General features: G+C 42.7%; 1 protein-coding gene across 1 annotated transcript; it reads left to right on the plus strand.

Moving 5' to 3' along the window:
* The first annotated feature begins 716 nt into the window (after nucleotides 1-716).
* On the plus strand, nucleotides 717-6,093 carry KRT12 (keratin 12). Its single transcript, XM_077779222.1, has 8 exons — nucleotides 717-1,349; nucleotides 1,727-1,809; nucleotides 3,019-3,175; nucleotides 4,043-4,204; nucleotides 4,301-4,426; nucleotides 4,567-4,787; nucleotides 5,449-5,519; nucleotides 6,002-6,093. The coding sequence occupies exons 1-8, from the start codon at nucleotides 717-719 to the stop codon at nucleotides 6,091-6,093; spliced, it is 1,545 nt and encodes a 514-aa protein (XP_077635348.1).
* The last annotated feature ends 4,694 nt before the right edge of the window (nucleotides 6,094-10,787 follow it).

Below are 10,787 nucleotides of genomic sequence, written 5' to 3' on the forward strand. Positions count from 1 at the left end.
GCTTTAGATTCTGTGTCTCCTTCTCTCTCTGCCCCTTGGTCACTCACACTCTGTCTCTCTCTCTCTCTCTCTCTCAAAAATTAACATTAAAATTTTTTTTTAAATCCTTGAGAATTCAAACTCCTGTATCAATCTGGAAAATGCATTTATTCCCCCACCTCTCACCGGTGGGTTTCACAACTGCTTCTGAAATTATATATTCCACGAGAAGATAGAGTAGATCATGACTGTATGGTTTACATTTAGTTTTCTAAAGGAAACAAGTCGGAAATATGAGTGAAGAACTTTAAGAGGCTCAAGGCTGAGGACGACATACAATTAATTTACCCATTCATCAATCACTTATTGCCTTCCTACTGTGCCTAAGACACCCGGCAGTGCTGTGAATACAAGCAATAGAATACTTTGAAGAGAAAAATTCCTTGTGACAACCTATCTCTACCCCACCCAGATTTCTTTTTTGTATAACAAATATATAATGGGCACAATTATTCGATTAGTTCTATGCCGACAAGTTTTCAGTATGCATAAATCATGTATTTGTTGAGCTGGTCAAAAAAGGGGGAAGCGCAATATTTTGAATTGAGGAGAGTGAACTTTTCAACTGTAACACCCATTTCGGGACCTATAAAAGGCCAACCTTTCTGCCTTGCTGACACTGCTTTCTCTCCGGTTGTAGCCCCCTTCCCCGGGCAGTGGATCTCTCCAGCACCACCATGTCCCTCTCAGTGCGCACCCCCGCGCTGCCCCGGCGGCCATCTTCCCAGAGCGGGACATCGGGCAGAGCCAGGGGCACGGCCGCCTCCATCATTGGAAGTGGCTACGGGGGAGGCACCTTTGGCTTTGGAGACAGCTCTGGGGGAGGCTTTTCTTCTGCTTCCATGTTTGGTTCTAGTTCTGGCTTTGGTGGTGGCTCTGGAATGTCCTTTGCAGGAGGACTGGGCGCTGCTTATGGGGGAGCCCTGGGAGGTGGCTCTGGAGGTCTGGGAGGTGGCTCTGGAGGTCTGGGAGGTGGCTTTGGAGGTCTGGGAGGCGGCTTTGGAGGTCTGGGAAGTGGCTTTGGAGGTCTGGGAATTGGATTTGTGGGGAGCCCCGGGGGCGGCCCTGGAGGTATTCTCTCTGGCAATGATGGAGGCCTTCTTTCCGGATCAGAAAAGGAAACCATGCAAAATCTTAATGACAGATTGGCTTCCTACCTGGATAAGGTTCGAGCTCTAGAAGAGGCTAATACTGAGCTAGAAAACAAAATTCGAGAATGGTATGAAACACGAGGATCTGGGACTGGAGACCCCGGGTCACAGAATGATTACAGTAAATATTACCCACTGATCGAAGACCTCAGGAATAAGGTAACAATACGGTTTTTGAAGAGGCTTTGGGAATTATTTTTTCTTTTTTACTACTACAATATTTTACAGTGATAAACCAGGTGAAACAAGGTATTTTTCAATGTGACTGTACTGGGAGCAATTTCTCATCTCAGGATATTTAGTTTCACTTTATCATTTATTATAAAGTGACTGTACTTCATTATCTTTCTGCAAAAACATATTTCTCAATTATTAAATAAAATATTATAACTGTTTTCTTTTAAAAAGTTAAATTGCCTTAAACTCTTAATGAAATCGGCAGGTTAACATCGCCTAAAAATTTCCTCTCCAAAATATACCTGCATAATACTAGTATTTTCCATCTTCATTTTGTGTGTCTTCCCCTCCTTGGCCAGATCATTTCTGCCACCATTGGAAACGCCCAGCTCATCCTTCAGATCGACAATGCGAGACTGGCTGCCGAAGACTTCAGAATGAAGTGAGTAGAACAAAAGAAAGACTAATGAGAATCGACAGATCTCATTATTTCTTCTTATTCCCTATTTCCCTGCTTTCACTGATGGCAAATATTCTATTCCTCTGCAGTTCGCATGCTCTACACATGTGTTGTTTTGGTAAATGCACATTGGGCATTCTAGGAAGTAATCAGATTCGAACACAATTCACATTATGCATCCTTAATTATATGCTGCTTTTAACCTAGGGCTATGATGGCCATGCTGGTAATTTGCTGTTGGCTCATAATGCAGACATGATATTTCCACCAATGTCTCAAACCTTGATCTCCCATGTATCAAAATGAATTAATAATGTTTTTGCCTAGAAGTTAAGTGAAACTATCTTTTTCCAGATGACACATACCACTAAAATATTAACCACACATCTATTTTTATATTCCCTCCTCCTTCCCCGTACTCCAACATCCTGGACTTAAGGAAGAAACACTAATGCTCATTTTGCTCCACAAAATCTCCACACAGGAAGTGGCAGTGGTGATGAGCCTGAACCTGTAGAGTCTTGGTAAAAGCTATTAAGGGGCGCCTGGGTGGCTCAGTCAGTTAAGCATCCGACTTCAGCTCAGGTCATGATCTCACGGTTCATGGGTTTGAGCCCCACGTCAGGCTCTGTGCTGACAGCCAGCTCAGAGCCTGAAGCCTGTTTTGGATTCTGTGTCTCCCTCTCTCTCTGACCCTCCCCTGCTCACGCTGCCTCTCTGTCTCTCTCTCAGAAATAAATAAAACATTTAAAAAAATTTTTAAATAGCTATTAAGGAAGTAGCAGTGCTTTAAATTAAATCGTGAATAAAAGGTAAGCAAGAAGACTATGATTTTATTTTCACCTGCTTTTAGGATGCCATCAGAAAGCCTACCTGGAAAGGGGCTACTACCATCTATAGCCTGGGTGGTCAGCCAAAGGGGAAATTATTCCCTAGGACACAGTGCTACTGAGGTTCATTGCTGGCAGAAAAGTCTCACCTCATAATTTTTTCACTTCCCTCCAACTGAGCAGTAAACTACCATGAAATAAAGGAAAGGAAAATGTTAAAAAGGAAAAATAGCTTCATATGTCACAATGCTGCCACTTTTAAATAATCACCAAGAACACGAGACAGCCCTGAAGATGATGGCAGGGGCCTTATTTAAATGGGTGTGTTGACTCCAGAAACTGCTTTGCACTTGATTTTTAGGTATGAGAACGAGCTGGCCCTGCACCAGAGCGTGGAGGCAGACATCAACGGCCTGCGCAGGGTGCTGGACGAGCTGACCCTGGCCAGAGCCGACCTGGAGATGCAGATCGAGAGCCTCACAGAAGAACTGGCTTACCTGAAGAAGAATCACGAGGAGGTGAGCTTTCTAAGCTGCTTTTTTTTCTCCCAAATTCAAAAATTACAATTTCAAATTTACAAACCTAGAGTTAGAACCGATGGATGATACATCCTGCCCCTGTTATATTGGCCATTTGCTTTGAATTTCTGGATGTGTGTATGTGTGGTGGCGGCGGCAGTGGCAGGATTGATGGTGATTTCTGTGAAAGCTAACAGATTACAGGTGTCTAATGTCATTTTCATCACTGGGTAAGAACAAACAGAATTTTAATTGTCCTAATTTAGTGATTCTTTTAAAAATATGGTACTTTTAAAATTCAAAAACAAAAGTCTACCAATAATACATAATGTTATATGTGTTAGAGAGCCTGGTTATGCCCAGAATAAAACACCCATGGGATCCTGGTGTGCCACAATGTATATCAAAAGCTGGTGTATAAAACAGACGTTAATCATGACCCTGGCAATGGGCTTCTAAAGAGCTTCCTACTGGAAATCAAGGACTGTGGTACAATGAACAAGCCTTGCACTGTCTGCGGCCCAGGTCTGGCAGCTGTGGTTGAAACCCCACTATACCTTTTCCACCAGCCTCCCCTTCTTTGTAAAGGCCCCGGGGTCCCCAAGAAGCAGGGCCAACTCAACCATTTTCCATGGGAGGCACAGCCCCTAGAGCCTATGGTAAGTTTAGGGACCCAAGAAAATGTCTTAAGTTCTTTTAAAATAGAAGACAAATACAAATTTTTAGGTTAAAAAAAAAGTTTTAATATATTATGTCAGTACAGCAACACAGTCATGAGATAAAATGTTTAATGTCTTTTGTGTTGGAAGAGACCCATGAAAGTCACAATGGGCCCCTGTACCCCACTCTCTCACTCGCTGTCCCCAGGAGCTCCAAACCTTCCGGGCAGGCGGCCCAGGGGAGGTTAGCGTGGAAATGGACGCTGCTCCGGGGGTGGACCTCACCAGGCTCCTCAATGACATGAGGGCGCAGTACGAAGCCATCGCTGAGCAGAATCGTAAGGACGCGGAGGCCTGGTTCATTGAAAAGGTACCGCAAACAGAAATGAAAGGCTTTGGCCCGTTTGCAGAAAAGAGGTGCGGGAGCAGCGCCCACTCATCCCTTTACCCCTCTTTGCCTCGGCAGAGCGGGGAGCTCAGGAAGGAGATCAGCACCAACACGGAGCAGCTTCAGTCCAGCAAGAGCGAGGTCACCGACCTGAGGCGCGCAGTTCAAAACCTGGAGATCGAGCTCCAGTCCCAGCTGGCCACGGTAGGGAGCGCACGCGCGGCATCTTTTCATGACTTCCAAAGAAAAACGTGCCATCCACACTAGGAAGGCCACCGGCGGCCGCCTTCCTCACTTCGGTCCCCTCCACCATTCTGTATGTGCCATTTCTCTCCCACGTGCAGAAGAGATCCCTGGAGGACTCGTTGGCCGAAGTGGAGGGCGACTACTGCGGCCAGCTGTCGCAGGTGCAGCAGCTCATCGGCAGCCTGGAGGAGCAGCTGCTCCAGGTGCGCGCCGACGCCGAGCGCCAGAACGCCGACCACCAGCGGTTGCTGAACGCCAAGGCCCGCCTGGAGCTGGAGATCGAGACCTACCGCCGCCTGCTGGACGGCGAGGCTCAAGGGTGAATAGACAGGTTGCAGGGGTTGAAAATCAGTTCAGTGGCCGACCAACAGCGGGGCCACCTTGTGCGCTCTGGGCAACAGAAGGAGGGGTTCTCTGGTTGATGGAAAATACCACATCTCCTAGAGACATGCCTTGGATTTAGTAAATGTCCGACACTTTGCAAAGTGCGGTCACCCACTCTCTTGATATTTTATAAAATGCTGGTATGAATAATGGCACCACAGACAAGAGGCATACTGCAAAGGAGCACAAAAAAGTCACCCATTAGAGATCTGATATCGATAATGCTGAGGATGACACATCAAATAGCAGCCACCTGAGTCACCTCACAACCGACTGCTGCAAACTTTCCAAACGGGAGCAGCAGACTGGAATAGTGGGAAGAGCTCGGGGCTGTAAAACAGGAAATCTAACTTCTGAGAGCAGATCTTCCATTACTTGCCAGTTTGCTTCACTTTGAGAGCCCATTTCTGGCAGGGTTTGAAAATAAAAGTCCACCGCACTAAGTGATTCCTCTCAGGGTGCAACATTCAATCATTGTTCGTCAAGAAATTTAGAGAACTGATTTTATGCATATTTTTAGCTTAAACTGCAAACTGTTTATTTCGCCTCCTCCCAGAAAGCATCATGTGATATCATCTCCCTTGTTTTCTTTACAGCGATGGTTTCGATGAAAGTTTATATGTGACAGACTCCAAATCTCAAACACAGTCGATTGACTCCTCTAAAGGTATGCGAATTCCCTAAGAATCACTTAGAATAAGTCAGAATCACACTTATTAATGACTAAAACTATAAGATCTCATTGAATATTGCAGTATTATTAACAACTTAAAGTATATTTGCATTTCTGAGCCAAGGAGAAATATTTATGCATTCCTGCAGAAAAATAAGTAGGCTTTACTATATTAAAACTTTTGGCAAGCCCAAGAAGGGAAAAATCTACTCTACAAAGAGGTATTATGAGCATCATAACCACTTTTTAAATGTTTAAAAAGAAAAATATTTTCATTTGTGCATAATACAGAATACATTTCATTTTCACTGAACAACATGCATTGTTTTAGAATGCAAATGTCACTTTTGAAAGTTTAAATTTGATGGATTATATCTGCCAATATCTCATTTAAAGCTTAAGTTAAACAACAACCAATTTTGGATGACTATGTGAAACACTAACTTTTGCCCCCTTCATTCCATTTTTATCTTTAGATCCAACCAAACCCCGGAAAATCAAGACAATTGTGCAGGAAGTGGTGAATGGTGAAGTGGTGTCATCTCAAGTTCAGGAAGAACTAATATAAAATTTCACAAGATCTGCCCCATGATTGGTTCCTTAGAAATAGTAAATTTGCAAGCAGAAATTATCCCTTTCAGACTAAGATACTATAGTAGTTCAATTCTCCTTTTGTCTGTTTCATTTTCCTTGGATTCTCTATTCTCTTTCAGTCCGTTTTGGTCTTCAATTACAAATCACTATGGCCACGCTGGTCTTTATAACAAACCAAAATTGCCTTACATCTTTCTGGACCTGTTGTAGTCCTTTAATAAACTTTCTTCTGGTGACCAGGAACATGTTTTAATCACAGGATTCTGATCAAGTAGTATGGTTTTAATAAATAAAAGAATGGTAATAATGTGAAATGTGTACCTTCTTGATTCTAACAATAATGTCAAGAGTACAGAGAGAGGTTTGTAAAATACTAATAGTAAAGTAGATAAACACTGAGATGAAGATGTCGAGGTTGGAGATTAAGTTAAGAAGATTCTTTTATGAGAGAGGCGCCTGTGTGGCTTAGTAGGTTAAGCATCCAACTGCAGCTCAGATCATGATCTCACAGTTCGTGGGTTTGAGCCCCATATCAGGCTCTGTGCTGACAGTGCAGAGCCTGCTTGGGATTCTCTCTCTGCCTCTCTCGACCCCTCCCCCACTCGTGCTCTCACTCTCTAAATAAATAAATAAATAAATAAGTCTTTTAGAGGGGCGCCTGGGTGGCTCAATTGGTTAAGCGTACAACTTTGGCTCAGGTCATGATTGCATGGTTCATGGGTTCAAGCCCTGCATCGGGCTCTGTACTGATGGTGCAGAGCCGGCCTGGGATTCTGCCCCTCCCCCATTCATGCGCACCCACATGAGCATTCTCTCTCGCTTTCTCACAAAATAAACTTTTTTAAAAAAAGATTATTTTAGAAGTTCTGTCCTTTTATCACTTCTTGGCCTTTTTGCTAAGATCAAAGTGTAGAAGTTCTGTTCTTTTTACATCAGCCAATCAAGGTTACAGCAAAATTATATTGTCCCTGATGGGGGATAACAGTTGTCCTGTTCATTTTCTAGGACCTTCTTTAATTCAGTCAAGAAACCCTTATGGAACCCTTATAGCGTGGGAGACTGGAGACTCAAAGGTGAATAAGATAAAATCCTTGCCAGGATGAGCTCACAATTAAGGGCAGAGATACACCTCTACCAGAAATGGTGATACAGAGAGATAAGGCAGATAGAAGTTCAAAGGACACATGGAGGAAGAAGTGAACAGCTTGTCGGGGGGGCAACTAATTGCTTCATACAGAAATCAACCAGGCAGAGAAGGGGCAAAGCAACAGAGGAAACACATGTGAAAAAACACGAAGGTGTAAACAAACATTGCTTTGAGGTACCTTCTATCTGGCGCCGCTGAGGCTGAGGGTGGGGTTTCCACTGGGGTGTATCAGACCCATGAGTCAATAACAGATGTCATGTTCTGGGTTGTGGCAGCAGGTGGCCAAAGTCTAAGCCTGAGTAGATGGGGGTCAATATGGGTTGCCAAATTCAAAACCCTAAAAGGGAAATAAGAGCAGGACTTAATGATTAAGATCCTGGGCTCTGAAGCCAGAGTGGGTTGAAATCCTGGCTCTGCCACTTCACAGCAAGTAACCTAATCCCTGTGTGCCTTCGTTTCCCCATCTATCATCAAAGTGGGTGGGTTTTGTGGAGATGAAATGAGGTAACATACATAAAACACTAGGAGCAGCCCTGGCACCTAACAAGTACTTAACATTTGCATTCTATTATTATTTAGTGTATGGAACCAAAATGGGGCACAGCAACCAAGAAACTGATGAACAAGGAGTGTCATGGGGAGCAGAAGGGAGAGGCAGGAGTCAGGGAAGCCTGGAGGAATTGTAGCTCTGAGTGCAAAAACCCACGGAAGGTTATTATGCCATTAGAGCTGACCTGCTTCAGCATGCAGCTTTCTGAAGTCACACTTCCTTTTAATATTTGCTAGTGGTTTCCAGTGCTCCATTTATCTTCCTATATTATGCATAGCAATTCCACTCTCAGCCTAGCCCTCACCCGCCAGAACACGTCCTGGGAGAACTTTACCTTTTAGGCCCAAAGAGATGATCAAAGTCCTTCCCTGAACAAGGTCCATGGTCCCCAAGTAATAGCTGATGCCCCTTTATGGGGCGCCTGGGTGGCTCAGTCGGTTAAGCGTCCGACTTCGGCTCAGGTCATGATCTCACGGTTCGTGGGTTCGAGCCCCATGTCGGGCTCTGTGCTGACAGCTAGCCCAGAGCCTGAAGCCTGTTTCAGATTCTGTAGCTCCCTCTTCTCTCTGACCCTCCCCTGCTCATGCTGTCTCTCTCTCTCAGAAATAAGTAAAACATTAAAAAAAATTTTTAAAAATAGATGATGCCCCTTTTGTGGTACACAAAAGTGGCTGCAAATACTATTACCCTTTTCAAATAACATCTGTTTTCCTTATAACTACATCTGAATTGTGTGAAACTCAAAGGAGAAAGGAGTTTTGCACAAGGATAAACCCAGGGGGTGGTTCCTAGCTACCATCTTAGTTTCTCAGCACTCTTTCCTTTCAAAGCATTTTCTCCTCTGGGCTCCTAGGGACAATACCTCACTTGCCATTTTTTCGCAGATTCTTCTTTGTGATCTCTGAATGCTGGCCACGTCTTCCTGTCCTCTCTCTCTACACTCATTCCCTGGGTGATCTTAACTAATCCTGTGGCTTTAAAATAACCATCTATAGACTTACTGTGGTGATCATTTCACAATATACACAAATATTGAATCATTATGTTGTATATTTAAAACTAATAAATGCTATGTGTCAATTACACCTCATTAAAAGAATAAAGTAACCTTTTATGCATTGAATACTTCTTGTGGTAGCTTCCAAGATGGCCCCAGTGATCCCCACCTCCTGGTACTGCTGTCCCTGTGTACAGAGTCCCCTCCAGCAATAAGTAGAGTAGGCCTACTGAAGAAGTGATTATGTGTGACTTCCAAGGTTAGACCACAAGAAGCATTTCACTTCTGGCTGGGTCTCTTGGATTGCTCACTCTGGGGGAAGTCATCTGGACTTAAAGTTCTGTTGCGGGGTGGGGAGAGGGGCTACCTGAAAAAAAATCAGTGGTATCACAAAATTGCCCACATAAGCTCAAATAGCTAGGATCTCATGGAACAGTCAAGTTCAAAATCGCAGTCCTATTCTGATAATATTTTGGAATATTCTACAGTCTCCTGTTGGCCAGGGATGCATTAGGTTTGTTATTTAAGCTCATTCTGCCCTATTCTCACTGCTTAGAAGCACAACTAGCACAGCACCCTTATCATGAGATTCCAGCCCTCATTCACAAGATCACAAGCCCTATTTCAACACAGCTGCAAAAAGTCCTTTTGGACTCGGCAATTCATGAATTGCAGAAGTGAGAGGTCTGTCTTTAAGGAAATAAAGGGAAAGTAGCTTGCAAGACAAAACCCAAGTACAAGATCAGACAACAAAAGACAAGTATATTGTTCATGATCATTTTAAAATCTAAAACTTGGCTAATTAAAATGTTTACTTTTTATATGCATTTGTTATATGCATAGGCTATAGAAAGTCCTGGAAAATATTGTATATACGAATGTATATTAGCATATTGTATGTATATAGGTATATTGTTACAGTAGTTACCTCCTAGAAATTACCAAGGACTCTGAAGACAATTGTATTTTTTCTTATGTACATTTCCTAAAGTGCTTAACAAAGAGCATGTATGACTCTGATAATTAGGAAAAGCAATAACTTTTAGTTACCCAGAACAAATGGGTTTACAAGTAAGTCACAGTAGGAAGGGAACCATCTAGAAAACAACCCTGGGTTGCCAAAGTAGTCAATTCTTTAGGCTTTGTAAGAGTGCCACCTACTGGGAGCTCAGAAACTGAACTTTTAAGAAACAACCCCTGCTTGGGGTGCCTGGGTGGCTTAGTCAGTTAAGCGTCCGACTTTCGCTTAGGTCATGATCTNACACCATAAAGCTTACTTTTTAAAAGAGAGAAAAAGAAAAGACAAAAAGGCAAACTATCAACTTAATAAATGAAAAAATTCTTATTTAAATAACACATGGCATTAGTTTCCAGAAAGTCCACCAGTAAGGAGGCAAGTTGTCTTAAGGCATAAAGAAGAAAGCAAGTAATTATTCAGAATTTAGGCAGCCAGACAATCTGAACTAGTCAAGCTTTTAAAAGTATATTCAAAACATCAACTGAAAATTTATTGACATAGCCAAGAAAGTGACTTTTTATGGGCTAGGAAATGTTTAAGTTTGGGGACTGGATCTAAGATTTACATACCATTTAACATTAGTATCATAAACTCAAAATCAAACTAAAATATATCAATGTCGTAACTGAATATAGCCTCTTCACCCTGTGTCGCCACCTGGCTGAACTTGGCTGGTCAGATTATGTGCATTTTAGTTGTCAGCTTGGAACTCAGAAGTTTCTGCTGAGAAAAACATATCCATTTTTAAATAGTTCATTTATTTGTGAATACCATGGGATTTTTTTAAAAAAGTCATTAGGGTTGCGATTTCATATTTCAAATGAACAGAGCTGCAAATACAACTTTTCTTAACCAGTTATAGTTTTTAATTTTTAAAACAATGATCAGCTGGTATATTTCTATATGTGTGTGGGGCACCACGTACTCATTTATTTGTGTATTCATTCATTCAACCA

This window comes from Crocuta crocuta, unplaced genomic scaffold (assembly GCF_008692635.1).
Source record: "Crocuta crocuta isolate KB4526 unplaced genomic scaffold, BGI_CrCroc_1.0 scaffold68, whole genome shotgun sequence".
NCBI lineage: Eukaryota > Metazoa > Chordata > Mammalia > Carnivora > Hyaenidae > Crocuta > Crocuta crocuta.

Coding starts and splice junctions, on each gene's coding strand:
- KRT12 (XM_077779222.1), top strand. CDS start 717: ATGTCCCTCTCAGTGCGCACCCCCGCGCTGCCCCGGCGGCCATCTTCC. Junction 1,810..3,018: donor GCCGAAGACTTCAGAATGAA/GTGAGTAGAACA, acceptor CTTGATTTTTAG/GTATGAGAACGAGCTGGCCC. Junction 3,176..4,042: donor TGAAGAAGAATCACGAGGAG/GTGAGCTTTCTA, acceptor CGCTGTCCCCAG/GAGCTCCAAACCTTCCGGGC.